This window comes from Ciona robusta, chromosome 12 (assembly GCF_009617815.1).
Source record: "Ciona robusta chromosome 12, ASM961781v2".
In the NCBI taxonomy this organism is placed as follows: Eukaryota; Metazoa; Chordata; class Ascidiacea; order Phlebobranchia; family Cionidae; genus Ciona; species Ciona robusta.
This window is the reverse complement of record NC_143246.1, coordinates 1,999,659-2,016,838: the sequence shown is the minus strand read 5'-3', so window position 1 is coordinate 2,016,838 and position 17,180 is coordinate 1,999,659. Positions and strand designations below refer to the sequence as shown.

Here is a 17,180-nt window from a genome sequence, read left to right as displayed (position 1 = left end):
TCCCTACTATGCGCTGTTGTTATTCTCGTCTACGAATCAAAACTGCTTGCGATTTGGTATGTACGTTCGGAGCCGGGTAGTTCCCTAACATAAAACTTGCTGTGTTGAAAGTTATAAGAAGTTTTTTTTATTTTCATTATTTCTGTCTTCAATTACGGTAGCGAAGATTTGGAAATATTTTAAACGAAGGAACATAATATAGCGACAAAACAAAGTTGTTATATCACGTTTACATTTAAAACATATTTTCATTTAATTGGAAGGAAATAAGCATATAGACGCTACACCTAGATATAATGGAATTTGTACTTTGGACTTTCTGTTCTCGGTGTAAATAACAACTTGTGCGCTATTTTCATTTTACATATGTTGATGCGATATTAGGAATGATGGAGTAAAACTATTTCTGTACACCCAAAATTAATTTTAGATTCACAACCCAAAACTTTTTCGACAGTGTTTTCTACAAAGTGTAAAATATTCACATTTTAAAAAAATCAATTAAGATTTGTAGTACGTACATTTTATTGCCATTGAAGCAGAACGTCAGCTCCAGTGGCGCAATCGGTTAGCGCGCCGTACTTATATAACAGTATCGGAGATATGCGGAGGTTGTGAGTTCGAGCCTCACCTGGAGCACTTTTTTTCAAGACTAAAAGTATATCATGTTTTTTACATATGTTGATGCGATGATGTTATGGATAATAGAGTCAAACTATTTCTGTACACCCAAAATTAATTTTAGATTTACAACCCAAAACTTTTTCGACGGTGTTTTCTACAACAGTGCTCTTCAACCGGTGTGAAAATATGCCAGGGGTGCACCAAAACAAAAGGGTATACAAGGGTGCATCACAAACTTCAACAATTTTCAGCAATAATATTCAGTTTTGAACATTTTTAACCAATTTAGCCACTTTCCTACAGTTTTTTTATATGAATTCTATATCTTATATCACTTGGAATCGAGAAGCGTCATTAGTTTTACGTTAAAGCAATCAGGGGTGCATGAGTTCGTCGCAACAACTTTGAGGGTTCACCAACCCAAAAAAAGTTGAAGAGCACTGTTCAACAAGGTGTAGAATTTTCACATTTTTTCAAAAAAATATCAATTAAGATTTGTAGTATGTACATTTTATTGCCATTAAACCGGAACGTCAGCTCCAGTGGCGCAATCGGTTAGCGCGCCGTACTTATATAACAGTATCGGAGACATGCGGAGGTTGTGAGTTCGAGCCTCACCTGGAGCACATTTTTTCAAGACCAAAAATATATTATTTTAATTTTACATATGTTGATGTGATGTTAAAAATTATACAATCAAACTATTTCTGTACACCCAAAATCAACTTTAGGTTTAAAGCCCAATTTTTTTGTGACGGTGTTTTATACTAGCTGTAAAATATCCACAACTTATCAAAAAAAAACACAATTAAGGTTTGTAATATCAATATTTTATTGCCATTGAAGCAGAACGTCAGCTCCAGTGGCGCAATCGGTTAGCGCGCCGTACTTATATAACAGTATCGGGGACATGCGTAGGTTGTGAGTTCGAGCCTCACCTGGAGCACCTTTTGGCATGACTAAAAATATAGTGGAACAGATCAAAAACTAGTTAATTTTTATGTCCCATTAGGTATAGTAAACAAAGCAAATTTACAGAATTATGAAACCGTAACCTTGCGAAAGATTAAAATAAAAATAATAATAACTTTATTTGTCGCTTCGATTACGGTAGCGAAGATTTATAAATATTTTAACGAAAAGACAGGATATGGCGACAAAACAACCGTTGTTAAAACACGCTTACAGTTACGTTTAATTGGAAGATGTAGGCGTAGTGCGGCTACACATTATAACAGACAAACGAGCCATTGTTAATTGTCAAATTGCGAATTGTTAAAACACAAACAGCAATAATGCTAACGGTATCCCATCTAACCTCACAGTATCCGAAAAACGATTCATTTTCGGGGCCTAACTTTACATTTGAGCTCTTTGTAAACAAGAGCAGCAACTTATGAATTGCTTACAAGTGCCATCAAAAAGCAATTATAAAGCATATATGACACATCGTTTTAATTGTCAGCTAAATCTATATCAGCTTAAGATACGTATAAACCTTACGTGTAATCGTGTAACAGGCGTGTGTATATATTTACAGCCCAAGCGTTAACTTCGTAGAAATACTATTGTACACAGTCCATATTTAGGGCTTTATTTTTGGAAGCTAAATAAATTATGTTTAACAAGATAGAGGAAGATGGGACACCTTTTCATTCTGTTTTCTCGTCTCGTTTGGTAGTAAACAAAGAACATTCAAAAAATTATAAAACCGTATCTTCACGACTCCCATAGACCATAGTTAAATGTTTAAAACACGATTAAGATATTTGAATATTATGTGCTAGAGGTGCCCCGTCTTCCCCCACCCTACTATACAACATGATATAACATTGGTCAGCATCGCAACGAAATAGTTTCCCAATGGACAATAAGTCAGCAAACATCCGACAAACAAAACAATTTTATCCGTACGTGTAAAAAAGTGGAGTAAGATGTTTTATGTTTTCATTCTCCTTTATCGTTCTATTTTGTAACGGGCAAAAAAATATATTTATAGTAGGGTGGGGGAAGATGGGACACCTTTAGCACATAATATCTAAATATCCCGATCGTGTTTTAAACAATTAACAACGATCTATGAGAGTCGTGAGGAAACATTTCTATAATTTTTTGAACTATCATTGTTTACTACCAAATGGGAAAAAAAAAACCAATGAAAAGGTGACCCATCTTCCCCCACCCTACTATATAAATAAATGTATAACGTGTCTTCATGACTTTAAAAAGAGCGTTGTTAATTGTTAAAAAACACCATTGGAATATATTAGATGTTATGTGTTGGTGGTATTCATCATAGTAATATACATGCTCAATACGTATATATAGCTTGCGTATAAGTGGCGGTATTGAAGTAAGAAAGCACAACATCTGCAGTTATCTTTAAGTAGGTTAAATAGAATTCATCAAATCTCTTAATGTTGTCGTTAATTGATGTAGCTGCAATATAATTAAATACAATGACGTAAAAGGTCGTTCAAGATTTTTACTATTAAAATTAAAAAGTCGTAAATAGCATTTAATTTATTTAAGCAGTAAAATTATGTAGTTTTAAACTGTAAATAGTCATATATCATTTAGTGTTCTATTTTCTCATCCCATTTAGTGGTAAACAACGAACATTCAAAGAATTATAAAACCGTATCCTTATGACTCCCATAGACCGTTGTTAATTGTTTAAAACACGACCAGGATATTTATTTATTATGTGTTAGGGGGGTGTTCCATCTTCCCCCAACCTACTATACTTCAAGGTAAGATGAATGCTGTTAGCACCACAAACCCATATTTCCAGATCGAGTTTTGAATAATTAACAACGATCTATGATAGTCGCAAAAGTATAACATTTTGTAAATATTCTCTGTTTATTACCAAATAAGATGATAAAAGAGAGTGAAAATAAGTCCCAACTTACCCCAACCTACTATATATCGCATGCGATTGTTTTCCAATTTACCTAAACTCACGTTTTTGTCCCAACTTTCTCTTTGTAGGCGATTTTGTCCCAACTTACCCTAACCTACCATATAACGCTTGTGCAGGCGATTTTGTATAATTGGTAATTGACCATGCAATACACCGCCCTGTGATGTCACATTCTCGTGTTTGTCTACGTCATAATGGATCAGAACATAGTGGTAGATCTACAGAAGGATATTGTCAATTGATCAAATCGGTTGATTCGAAAATCTAACAAAAAATCTGCTTTTTAGTCTGCGGCTAAATGCATGTCGGTATGTACTGGTGCCTATATATGTATAAGGCTGTATAGTAGCGGGGATTGGGCTTAATGTTTGCTTAAGGAATTAAAACCCACGGTTAAAGTCAAGTTCAGCATGTGCATATTGTTTATTTGTGAGACTCAAATTCGCGATAACAAACATTTGCCCGACGAGCATTTGGACATAGGCGACTTATAATAGCCGTGGGCTATAAGTGCTGGTTACATACGAGAAACTATATAGCACAGCGCGAGGTTTGCAATTATAGCGACCAGAATGAGCAAGAGACAAAGGCCGCACCTTTCGATGTTTCGCGGTCGATTCTCGTGTTGTAACAGACCTGGAAAAGTTTAGTTTGTAGAAGTGCCTGGATCAGTTGGGCCAAGTTTGTACAAAAGTACAGTCAGTACCAAGCGAAACGTAGCTCTAATTGAGTTGTTGTAGTTGTATAATAGGTGTATTATCTAGAAGACGAATTTGATAGCGTTTATGATAAAGGCTTATTATATATTATAATAGTATAGTACACGGCAGGGGAAGACGGGACACTTTTAGGACATAATATCCTTGTCGTGTTTTAAACAATTAACAACGGTCTATGGGAGTCGGGACGATGCGGTTTTTAATTCTTTGAATGTTCTTTGTTTACTACCAAATGGGACGAGACAATAGAATGAAACGGTATCCCGTCTTTCCCACTCTACTACATTATAATAATATTTATGATAAAAGTATTTCATATAATAGTTTATTGTGCAATGTGTCTTATGTTGCTTGTGTGATAAAGTTATATAAAGATTATATTCGTATTGACGTAAACAAAATTTTCTTCAAAAATTGTGTTCTGATTCACCTTTGCGTTTTGTAAAATTTTATGAAAGTTTTTTATAACTATACTTACGAAACATATTTACACGTGGTTATAAAAAAATGCGAAAGTATATATGAAAATTTGTATGGTAAAGGTGCACATATATAACGTTCGTTTAATTTACATATGGGCAACCACTTGTGTAATTGTTGTAACATGCGAATAAGTAACAGTTATATAGCTCCGTAAATATTCTTGGTTTACTGTCAAATGGGCCGATAAAAGAGAATGAAAACATAAACCATGGGGGTAAGACGAGACACCTTTAGTACATAATATCTAAATATCCTGAGCGTGTTTAAATAAATAACAACGGTTTATGGGAGTCGTGATGATAGAGTGTTACAATTCTCCATATTAACTATTACCAGTGTAATAAATAGTTTAATAAAAGTATTTTAGCTTTCACTATATCTTGTAAAAAAACAGTTGCTATTCGATTTTTACTAGAAACTGTACTTCGCAATGTGTTTTATAGCCATATTGTCGTTGTTTTGACGTTGGTGCTTTTATTCCGACTCGCGATGATTGAAATTTTCACTCTACGCTTTGTAATGCAGTTTTCTAAAGTTGGCCTATAACGTTGACCGGTATACTGCACTAAAAGGAATGACATGCTAGTATAGTTATAAGTCTGGTATCAATGGCTTAGCAGCAAATTCAGAATGTAAGTTGTATACATTTTTATTCTTGTATTTGCGTTAAAGTAGAATGAGGTAAAATGGGACACCTTTTTATTCTATTTTCTCTTCCCATTTGGTAGTAAAGAAAAGCATCTAATGAATTATAAAAAGAAACCGCATCCTCACGAGTCCCGTAGATATAGACCGTAGCTATTTGTTTAAAACACGATCAGAATATCTGGATATTCAAAACTTAAGGTGTCTCGTCTTCCTCCACCCTGCTATATGGTTCTGCAGTTTAAGATAGATACCGTTCGCATTAAAATCTCATATTTCCAACACTCAAGAACGAATTTTAGGGGCGGGGGAATATAGTTACATAATACAGTAAAAGTGTTTTGTTTACTACCAAATGTGACGATAAAAGAGCAGAATTCCCCATCTTACCCTACCATACTACAGTGTGTACTATTCCTATATTTGAAACGAAAACCAACGTATAGTACGTTGCTGTAAGATGGGACATGTTTTCATTTTCTTTTATCGTCTTATTTTATAGCAAACAAAGAATATTTACAGAAGAAAAAAAACGTAACTTCACGACTCTAAAATGGCGTTTTAAATTGTTCAAAAAAACGATTAGGAAATATGGGATATAGGTGTTAACGGTATCCCATTTTACCCCACCGTACTATATTCGATTTTGAAATATTTTCAACAAAAAGACAGGATATATAGTGACAAAACAACGTTTGTTATAACACGCTTACAGTATTTTTTATTCTTTGTAGGTAAGATCCTTGTCAAGGACCTGGGGTTTAGGCCAGGTTTCGCACATTACCCCAACACCTGGAAAGGACATTGGAGTATTTTATGCGATCGGTGCAGCGACACCGCATCGCAGTTAGAGCCAAACACGTATTTTTCGCACCGTTTTTATCCAAGCTTACAGTTAAAATTATATTTACAGATAAAATACAAAGAAATCTAAAAAATATTTAAAGTTAGGATATACAAGTTATTTTCTGCAAACGAAATGGGATTTATCTAAAAGTTGGAAATTCAAGATGGCCGCCATGGATTACGGACAAGCTTGTCGAGACATATTTTTTCAAGGTGAGTCAACGCGGGAAACAACCGTAATAAAGATAAACTTGTGCAAATAAACAGTGAGCTGATAAATAAGATGTTCATACGATACATGGGTAATCGGTTCGTTAATTAAATTTTGAGACGATGATTTTTATTAGTGTGTATAATAGTAAGGTGGGGAAGACGGGACACCGTTAGCCCATAATATCCAAAATATCATATTTGCGTTTTAAACAATTAATAACGGTCTATGGGAGTCGTGAGGTTACGATTTTGTATTTCTTTGAATGTTCCTTGTTTACTACCAAATGAGGCGAAAAATAGAATGAAAATGTGTCCCATCTTCCCCACCCCACCATATATAAAATTGTGTGTTCAGTTTTTATTGTATATGATAGATTGGGTAAGATGGTTCATATCCCATCTTACCCCAATGTACCATCTTACCCCACTATCAGAAATCGTTTTGTTGGTTTTATAGTATATTGATCTCACGCATTCTATACGCTGTACATATTCACTGTGATATAATCGTAATATAGTGATAGCTATCATAGGCAAAACACATATATATCATAAATTTAATGTTTCACAAATCGAGACATAACTATTCAATATGATTCACGTCGTTAGCTTCCTTATCTGACGATCAGGCAGCCGCATAGCAAGCACAATTTTGCTGCAAACGTGCTTGGAAAAAAGATAAGAATTTTTGATATTCATGCCTTTTATTTCACCCCTGTGAAGTGCCGAACAGCGTTCAGAGGAAATACGCTTCTATATTCAGCACTAATGTATTTTGTTCGGTGTAAAAATACAGCGCCAGTGCTCGTTAAAATGTAATGCACAGTCATCAAATGCAGGTTAAGATCTCTCCACACAGTTAAAATTTTAACAAACTAGAAAACATAACATTAGTCTCGTCTGTGTTTCGATAAATCGGAAAATCAATTTCTGGGTAAACGTAAATTCTTTGCCTGATATGGTCTGAAAGTTTGATATAAAAAATCTTCAAAAGTTCCAATTTAAAGCTATAGTGGTGTACGTTAACGTTAACGATGCTGGGTGTGTCTTAAAATTTGATATTTTGTTTCCAAAAAACTTCCATTTTAAGGCCTTATGAGTTATGTACGTTAACTATTGGTGTATCCTAAAGTTTGATAAATTTTCTCCAAAAACTCCTTTTTAAAGCTATGTGAGTTATTTAGGTTAACTATAGGTGTGCGCGGTCGGTCGGATGCGTGGCCAGACGAAATGGGGTAAAGGCTCTGTTTTTGTGGTTGCCCTATAACCAGCCATGAAAATGTTGCGATAAGTATCTCACTTGTTAAAGTATAGGTCTTTCAATTTTGTCCGGGGTTATACTCAATACATCGCGTGACAGAGATCAAGCCTGCTATTTCCCAACAACATACGCAGTGTTTCCAGCTATTTTTTTCATTCCCGCCGACCCTTGGGTATTACTTGAGCGCGAAAAAAAGTGGAAACACAATAGCTATGCCTCAAATCTTTTAATTGTAACCGAATTTGTGTGGTTTGGTCGGAGGCAGGCAATTACACCTTAGCGTTTTCCTTGCCTATTATGTCTGACGGGGATTTTGACCGTAATCCTTATGAAGCAATCAGTCTGACGCAATGGACTCGGCAAATTGCTTTAAAAAGTGGAGTGAAGGATTCGCCTATAACTTAACAGAGCTACCGTCTTATAACGACTTTGCCACGCGAGTATAATAATATATAGTAGGGTGGGGGGAGATGGGACACCTTTTCGTTCTATTTTCTTGTCACATTTGGTAGTAAACAAAGAATATTTATTTTTTTAAAAACCGTATCCTTACGACTCCCATAGACTGTTGTTAATTCTTTAAAACACGATCAGAATATTCAGATATTACGTACTAAAGGTGTCCCATCTTCCCCCACCTACTAAACATGTATTTATTTGTTTATTACCCATATTTCAAAATCGTTTTTTTAAATCATTACAAAAACAATTATCAAAATTTTATTTTGCTGATATTTCTAACAGGTATTTAAAACCGTATTATAGACGAGGTAAAAAAGGGGCCCAAACTCAGCGTTGTTAATTTCGTTGTTAACATGGCTATGATAGGGACCTTCAATTACCCTCCAACGGGGGTTCGCATCTGCAAGGGAAAAAAATTGATTGCAAATATTGTTTGAAAAAAAAGTTTAAAATGATAAATTTTTCTTAAAAAAATGTTCGAATGACAGTATTTCAAACTCCCAACATGTTAACATGGTGTCAACTTTATACACCTCGTGCCCGCTTACAGGTTACGATGTATAGGCTATGTAACTTATGGGGTGATTACACTTTTTCGAAATTTAAGTTTAGCAAGCATTTATTCAATATCGCATATAAAAAATATTTGCAGAATTAAATAACTTCACCCTCGGGACTCTAAGAAAGATTTGTTAATTGTTAAAAACGCAATCAGGAAATATGGGATTTACTTGCTATAACGATATTCCATTTTAAATTAATCGAAGTTTAAATAGAAGAATGCAGCTGTATATACATTTCATAATTTAGTTAAAACGATCCGGACTGAACGTTTTGAGATACAATTATGTTTTGTATTTTTTTTACAATATTAATTATTAACTCGTCTTTGAATTTTTTTATAAATTGCTCTGTCGTAGACAACCTATTGCGTATAGAATCTAACAGAACATGCTGATTACTGCGTTCAACGTTGTCGCTTGTGTGGGAAATTTAACTTCCTAGTTGATAACAAACGAAATAAGCAGATGGGCCATCACGACTATAGTTACGGGGATAGCCCGCTAAAGTTATTTACTCCTAACAACGTATTTGCCAATCTAACAAAATTTCCCGCGTGTTATCTATATGTGCACGCTTTCAAACTATACAGTACAGTGGGGGAAACGGGACATATCTTTGGAATTTAATATACAAATATCCTGGTTAACATCGGTATATGAGAGTCGTGGGAATACGATTTTATATTTCTTTGACTATTTTTTGTTTACTGCCAAATGGGACGAGAAATGGAATAAAAGAGTGTCCTATCTTACCCCGCGCACTATCAAATTGTGTATATTTTTGTGAATGCAGTACGTGTTAGCATATATTATTCTGTAATTTCTAATCGTATTCTAAACAATTACCAGCACGCACTTTTAGAGTCGTGAGGATACGGTTAGAAAAATAGTTGAATATGCTTTGTTACTAAATGAGACAATAAAGATAATAAAAACATAAACCATCTTACCCCAACCTTCTTATTTAGACCACCACATAGCACAAATTGCATTATATAGGGGTGAGGTAAAATGGGACATGTTTTCACTTCATTTGCTTTCCCCTATTTGGTAATAAATAAAGAATATTTACAGATTTTATAACCGTATTCTCACGACTCTAAAAATTGGTTGTTAATTGTTAAAAACACGACCAGGAAACATTGGATTTCGGTTCTAGTGGTATCCCATCTTATCGTACACTACTACTAATGGCTTGTCGCTTAACGTACGTGATTGTAGCCTGTTTTCATAACACATGATTGGCAGTTCCTGTAATCGTCGCTTAATTTGCGTATCGAGTGCAAACATGTCAAACAATTGAAACTGAATGCGCTCATTGTTCTAACGTCCTGTTGACGTCATGTTTAACAACAGATCGTGAAATCGATCAAAAGAAAAACTACTTGAATGAAAAGATCTTATTAAGCTGACAGAAAAGGACAAAATAAATGAGTTTTTTTTAAAAAAAGTGACATTTTGTAATCTTTTATATTCCTTAAAATTGTATGTAAAAAAAAGTTTGCTAAAACTTGATAATGCATTTAAAAAACGAAAACAAAAAAAGTTAAAATAATAAAAATGCCTAAATAAATCAAAAGGGCAGATGTATTTAGAATGAATGTTCTTTGTTTACTATTGAATGTGATGAGAAAATAGCATGAAAAGATTTCCCATCCTCCCACCCTACTATATTTAATTTGACTATTTTAATAAATAACGTTGCTACTAAATAAACTATTTAATTTGGGTTCATTTTTCCTAAAATATCGCTGAATTTTTTCCGTGAAAAGATATTTTAAGTTGTCGTTCAAGTTTAAATTTAATTACAAACACGATGTTTTTAAATTATAACTTTCGTGCTCAATTTCTTGGAACCGAACAGTTTAGAAGGGTTCGAAATTATTTCTGTTATGTTTATTGCGGTTCAAATCCGATTTTATAAAAACGTAATGTATAGTACGCAAACATACGTGATTTGCCAAATTTAATTCTCTTCCTTCTAAGCTGGGATTAGTGGAGTTTACTCCAATATAAAATAAGCTCGTTTATTTATTGTACACCGGATTGTGGTTCTGATACACTGTCGGTACAGTTTATTTAGCGCGTGGAGTTTTATTAGCCGTTTCCGCCAGAGGGAGGTAGAGAGAGCTACGACGCTTTGTCGGTTTCCTTTGTTTGCGTTTTTACGGCTCAAATCATGTGGCATGCACGTCAAATAAATCGAAGTTACTAAAATTAAACAAAAAACTAATCAATGTTAAAACGCTTTGAAGTTGGTACTGTGGGGTAAGATGGATACCGGTGTCACATAATATCCCATATTTTCAAAATAATGAGGAAACGTTTTTTTAATATTCTATAAGTTTTTTTACCAAATGGGACGAGAAAATGGTATGAAAAGGTGTCCCATCTTACTATATATCTCTTTGACAATTAGTTAGGAACCGATTATTGTTTTCTGTGAGTTTATAGTGCTTTAGCATAAATTGTAATCTTTTATATACTGTTTCATTCGTTATAATATTAATAACTTTATTTATCTATATAATTACGGTAACGAAGATTTAGAAATATTTTAAACGAAGAAACAGGATAATGCGACAAAAGAACTGTTTTTGTTTTAACAACGGTCGTTTTATGAACATTTTGGACAATGTATTGCATAGTGACTCATATTGGTAAAGAATAGCATTAAAAGAAGAGGCTTTGCTGCCTTATTTGGGTTGTTTATTGCAACATTATGATTCAACAGTTGTTGTCACTGATTCATCCGAAATCTATCGCAAGGCCACAGCAGGTTAGAGTTAACGAGACAAGTAAATATTTGGGGTTACCTGCATAATCTGTTGACTGGTTTAATAATTCGCACCGCTTATCGTGAATAAATATACTTAATGAAGTACCTCAGCTGTAAACATTGTTTAGGAAGCTTGCGTAACTGAGGGGTTTTTCCCTAACGCAAGATCCTTTTTTGATAACCGAGCTTTTTTTCTGTGTAAAGACGTATGTGGTAATATGGGGTAAGGTGGGACATTTTTGACATATAATTTTTAAATATCCTGGTGATGCTTTAAACAAACAACTACGGTCTATGAAAGTTGTGATGATACGGGTTTATAATTATTTTAATGATCTTTGTTTACTACCAAATAAAGAAAAAAAGAAAAGTGTCTCATCTTCCCCCCCCCCATACTATAGTATTGTTGGTTAGACAGATACCGTTAACACCTAAATCCCACAATTCCTGATCGTGCTTTTAACAAATAACAACGCTGGTTTATAGCGTTGCGGAGACATGAATATAAAACTGTTTTTTTTGTATACTACCAAACAAGACAAGAAAAAGAATAAAACATGTCCCATCTTACCCCCTAGCCTATACTTTATATATTACATAGATTTAAAGTATGCCATTATCCCAACGAAAGCTAACCCCAAAATACCGGAACAAAAATACCGGATAAGCAATGATTATTATTACAATAAGTCTGGCAGCAAAGGTTTATTTATATGCCATGCACATATGCCAGTCATACCTTCAAAGGGTCGTGCATTTATATTATCTAGGTTAGCATCATTGCACTGGCAGGTGTCAATAACCCGGTAAAAAGCATTCTGTGGTTTCTTATCGAACTTTTGATGGCCTTATACGATCTTATAGGACACTTTGCAGTGAAAACCTAACATGTTTAGCAAAATTTTTCGCCAAACTTTTAATATGGGTATAGGCTTGTCAGATGTAACGGCACACTTTGTGGTAAATGTTTGGGTATAAATGCTCTGTATAAATCGTGGCGCATATAAATATATATATATATATATATACATATACTAGGGTGGGAAAGATGGGACACGGTTTCATTCCATTTTCTTGTCCCATTTGGTGTAAACAAAGAAAATTTAAAGAAATTTAAAACCGTATCTTCGCGACTCTCATAGACCGTTGTTAATTGTTTCAATCATGATCAGGATATTTAAGTATTATGTGTTAATGTCCCGTCTTCCCCTACCCTACTATATACTTTTGTTGGTTGAAATGGATCCCTTCAGTACAAAATATCCCATATTTTTAAATCGTGTTTTAACAATTAACAACGCTCCGTCGTGAGGATACGGTTATGTAAATACCATTTGCTTTTTAACAAACGAGGTAAAAAAGAGAGTATGAAGCATGTTATACTGTAATCAAAAAGACATATTAATGTTATGCTAGAGTGAATTAATATTTTTTTTTTAATTAACAGAAGGTAAAATATATATGTCATTTTTATTGGGGAGACAATTTTAATATAACCTGATTAATATTTTAGTAAAACGTAATTTCTTTATATAGCTTATTTGGCTACACAATTGGGATAACTTAACGGTGCGTATAAGGTACTTAAAATCGTGCGTTTATAATAAAAAACTGTGTAAAATTAGATATACAATAACAAAAATATACGAAAAATGAAATTTCAGTTTTCTATTTGAAACATGTTGTTTAGAAGACATTTATCGAAATTGAAAACCTATTTTAATATTTCGAGATTAAAATTTTTCTTCGAAATTTTTACCACAAATTACTATAAGTCGCATGTGACCTTAGGCGGGCTCTGTTGAATGCAGGTTTGAAGTCTATACTTGTGCGGTAGGGTTATGAGAATCGGTCTGCGATGACGCAGGCAGAGGTCGTGTGTTGTGATTGGAGAATTTTGGAATTCTAGAAAGTTGGAGGGTTGTGACTCATTTAGAAATAGTGGAATTGGGTTGTGTTAGACTGGAGTTTCCCGAATGTTATAAATACATGGACGCACTTATACAGTTTAATTTGTTGGTCTATACCACAGTCGGTTTGGTTTATGCACTTCATGTTACTATTGAGTTATAACATGAGTGTCTCTTATACACCAGACACACATGGCGTATTTATACACCTCATGCTCACTGTCAAGTTATAAAAAACGTAAGTGTATAAGAAGACAGGCATGTTATACCTCGACAGTAATTATAAAGTGTATAAATACAGCGTGTGTGTATGGTGTATACGAAGACAAAAAGGTTATATAGCCCGACAGCGAGCATGAGTTGTGGCTCACCCAAGAATAAAAAGCCTCATTGATCCATCGTATATCTTCGGTCTCTAACCCGCGGAACAACTTAAATTGTATACGCCAAACGTAAACATGAAAATGTCTCTTATATTCTTAAATCTTTACTGCACGATTACACGCACGGTACTTCAAGCCATAAACAGGTTTTGATAGTAACAGTAACACCATGTGCCTATGGCATGCCTGTACCGACCATGCACCGTATTTCGTGGGGATGTCTCTAACTCAGTTTTGTAAACAGTCTAACGTTGTATCAATAGCAGCATTTTGTGTGCAGACTGCAAAGTATTTTTAATCCATGCGCGGTAATATAACTTTACGAGTGGAATCGTTTTAAATATATTGAATTGTTTAATTTGTAGTACGTTTGTGTTATTATATACAAAAATAAAATTTACGTTTTTTTAATGTGGAACGTATTAATTAATTTGCATTACTTTTGTGTATATTTAAAAAAAAATATAATAACATTAAAAAAAAATTTAAATTAAATCTTAAAAATAATAGAATAGGTTGTGTCTTTAAAATTGCTACTCATATTTTAGGATGGGGAAAGATGGTACACCTATTCATTCTATTTTATTTTCTCGTCCCATTTGGTAATAAGCAAAGAACATTCAAAGAATTATAAAACCGTATCCACACGACTGATCCCATAGACCGTTCTTTACTGCTTAAAACACGATCGGGATATTTAAATATCATATATGCTAAAAAAGTCCCGCCTTTCCCACCCTACTACTATTTATTATGTTCATTCATAATACAATCGCATGGAAATTTGTGAACAGCGGTGATTCATAAAAATCAAACAAACCGTTTTATTTCAGCATGCAGTATATATGCATGACTGCTGTTATAAATATATCACCCCAGGCCGCAGATACTTATCGTATAAATAAACCTCTTAAAATAAGTCGTTTAAATTCGGCTGGTTAGAGAGTGTGACGTCAAATTTACGTCACTGGGTGAACTTGAATGACGTAGCTTAGCAGTTGTTGTGACGTTGTAACGAAAAACAACCAAAACTCGCGGTGAAATGAAAGCTACTCATTTATCCTCGCATGGCGGGGGAATGAAAGTCGTTATAACATAAGGTGTTCTGTTTCATATACCTCGTGAACGCTCACGAGTTACCATGTATATATTTACTTTATGGGTGATCGTATTTTTTTACATTTTTTTGTAATGTATGGCTGATAATTCAGGCAACCTTTAAGTGACCACTGGGTTGAAGCAATTGCTGTTATGTATTTCACCAAAGGAAACACTTTTCTACAATGGTAGCAGCATCGAGACTTGAACCTGTAACTCTATGCTCTAAGCTAGAGGCAAGCGCGCTAACTATTGCCCACGGCGTCAGGCTGTACCACGTTTATATTAAGTTAAATTGGTGATGTAATAATTCAAACAGCGCTTGTAACTCGCACCATCCGAAACCGTGTGTTTGTTCTTTGCAAGAGAAAATAAAAACTAAAAATCACGTGTATTACATTCATAATGCATAAGTACATTTATATGTTGGCCGCTTTATGGCAAGTTAAGTGTTTTATTCTTATTTGATGCTCGTTAATTATAATTACGCTATAGTCGTTTCGGTAATTGTATTCTAATGGGTTGGTGTGGTTTGAAGTTAACTAGTTTTTAGTTAAGTACATTTAAATATCCCCACGCCTTAAAAAGTAGGCGCAAATTAGTATAGTTAAGCGGAAGTATTTAGATGAATAAGCATAACTTTTCAAGAGTTTAAACATATTTTATAGCTTTGAAGTTCTTTAAATTCGTAAGCAAGCATTTTTAAGTTTTGCCATATAGTTTTAAATTTTAAAACTTGTTTTTGAAAATATGCGGGAAAGTATTCGAGTTGTGTCAAAACAGATGCGATTATTCACCTTATTATGACATCATAAACGGCCGTCCACTACCTGAGGCAATGGCGTTTCAGGCAGTGACTGGTCCGCCCGAATTTAGAGGAGTTCCCTTTCTAAATTAAACTCTTGAACGGCAAAAAAGAGAAGACTTGAGATGTACCTCACGATCTAATGTTGCCAGTTGACTTTTTTAACGGCAGATCCTGTTACACTCGGAAAAGTGCTGGAGAAAATGTTTTTTGGGGGGGAGAGCGAAAAATTGGATATTTTGTACAATGTACAGACGTAATGTGATATATATGACAAAAAATGTGCGTAAAGGTCAGGACAATGTAAAATTTTGGCGAAATTTTAGGAAATTGGTAAAATCAATCTACAAAAATATGTCTCTCGCAGGATATACGGAGAAATTGGATGAGATCCTAAAAAAACACTTCGTGGCAGTTTCAGAGTCACTTGTTTAAAATTATTGGCATTTTAGTTGTTTTGTTCCAAGGAGTTTTAGTAGGAGTAAGTCTGACTAGGCTACTAGCAGCTTTTCGTAGAGTAATGTCCCGGAAATTGTTGCTTTTCGATGAGCACTTGGGAACAGTTAGGAAGCAGAGTGAATTGTAACTTGGTTGTGGAAACCACTGCGATTTGATTGGGCCAACAGGGACTCACTTGCTAGTCACGCGATTTCCGGGAGAGCTAGAAAACATATTGCGTTCTAGTGCTGCAAGATGTTTTTATTGGTTTATAGTGCAAAAGTCAAAAGGCAGGAAATTTTGCGGAAAACACTGGCCGCTCTGAAAAAACGAGGTGAAAGTCCAGAGAGAGTTCAGAAAAATAAAACATGAGGAAGTTTTTCGGGAAAATATTTCTTTCTGCTCAGAATGTGTATTCCCATTTCGGAGACTTGCGTTTAAATGCAGACCAATGTATGGTCGCATAGTTATTTATGATACGGTCGCACAGTTATTTATAATAGCAAGACATACAACATAACAGTAGGACATATACAGTATAATAGCAAGACGTAAAAGTTGATGTGCAAATGTAGTTAAGCTTGGAAATTGCGCATAAGAACATAAGTTTCAGAGTGATATTTATTCTCATCGTTTTTTATTTATCAATTTTAAATTTTATAAAAACGCCATACCAATTTAAATTTAACGTTTTAAACTCGCGTACGTGAAGTGCGGTACAGATAATTTTTCTTGATAAACGGCTGATGGAAAATATTTACGACTTCGAAACGTAGCAGGTACGAAACAAATTTGCCAGAAAAGCTGGTTTAGATGTATATATGACAGCAACAGCATTTTTAAGTTTGTTTTTTAGATTTTTTTGCAAAAGTCCAAAAGTGGTAACAGTTTATAAATAAAAGTAACACAAATTAGTTTAAATATATTTCGCAGTTTAGTTTCGTGTTACAACTCAGATAAGTTTAAGTTTCCGCCAGTAAGGAAACGGTTATTTGATCCAGCCAATCATCGAGATTTATAAATAC

General features: G+C 34.3%; 1 protein-coding gene and 3 non-coding genes across 4 annotated transcripts in view; all 4 read left to right on the top strand.

Annotated features, from left to right (window-relative positions):
- The first annotated feature begins 549 nt into the window (after positions 1-549).
- Positions 550-639, top strand: Trnai-uau (transfer RNA isoleucine (anticodon UAU)). The gene is given in 2 exon segments: positions 550-587; positions 604-639. It is a non-coding gene; the product is annotated as a tRNA-Ile (tRNA).
- Positions 640-1,160: 521 nt separating this feature from the next.
- Trnai-uau (transfer RNA isoleucine (anticodon UAU)) lies at positions 1,161-1,250 on the top strand. The gene is given in 2 exon segments: positions 1,161-1,198; positions 1,215-1,250. It is a non-coding gene; the product is annotated as a tRNA-Ile (tRNA).
- Positions 1,251-1,480: 230 nt separating this feature from the next.
- On the top strand, positions 1,481-1,570 carry Trnai-uau (transfer RNA isoleucine (anticodon UAU)). The gene is given in 2 exon segments: positions 1,481-1,518; positions 1,535-1,570. It is a non-coding gene; the product is annotated as a tRNA-Ile (tRNA).
- Positions 1,571-6,297: 4,727 nt separating this feature from the next.
- Positions 6,298-17,180, top strand: part of LOC149726382 (myelin regulatory factor-like) — a 39,639-nt gene continuing 28,756 nt past the window's right edge. The window contains exon 1 of the mRNA XM_089890705.1: positions 6,298-6,456. Within this exon, the coding sequence (XP_089746831.1) occupies positions 6,408-6,456 (49 nt within the window). The 5' untranslated portion in view covers positions 6,298-6,407. The remainder of the gene's footprint in view (positions 6,457-17,180) is intronic.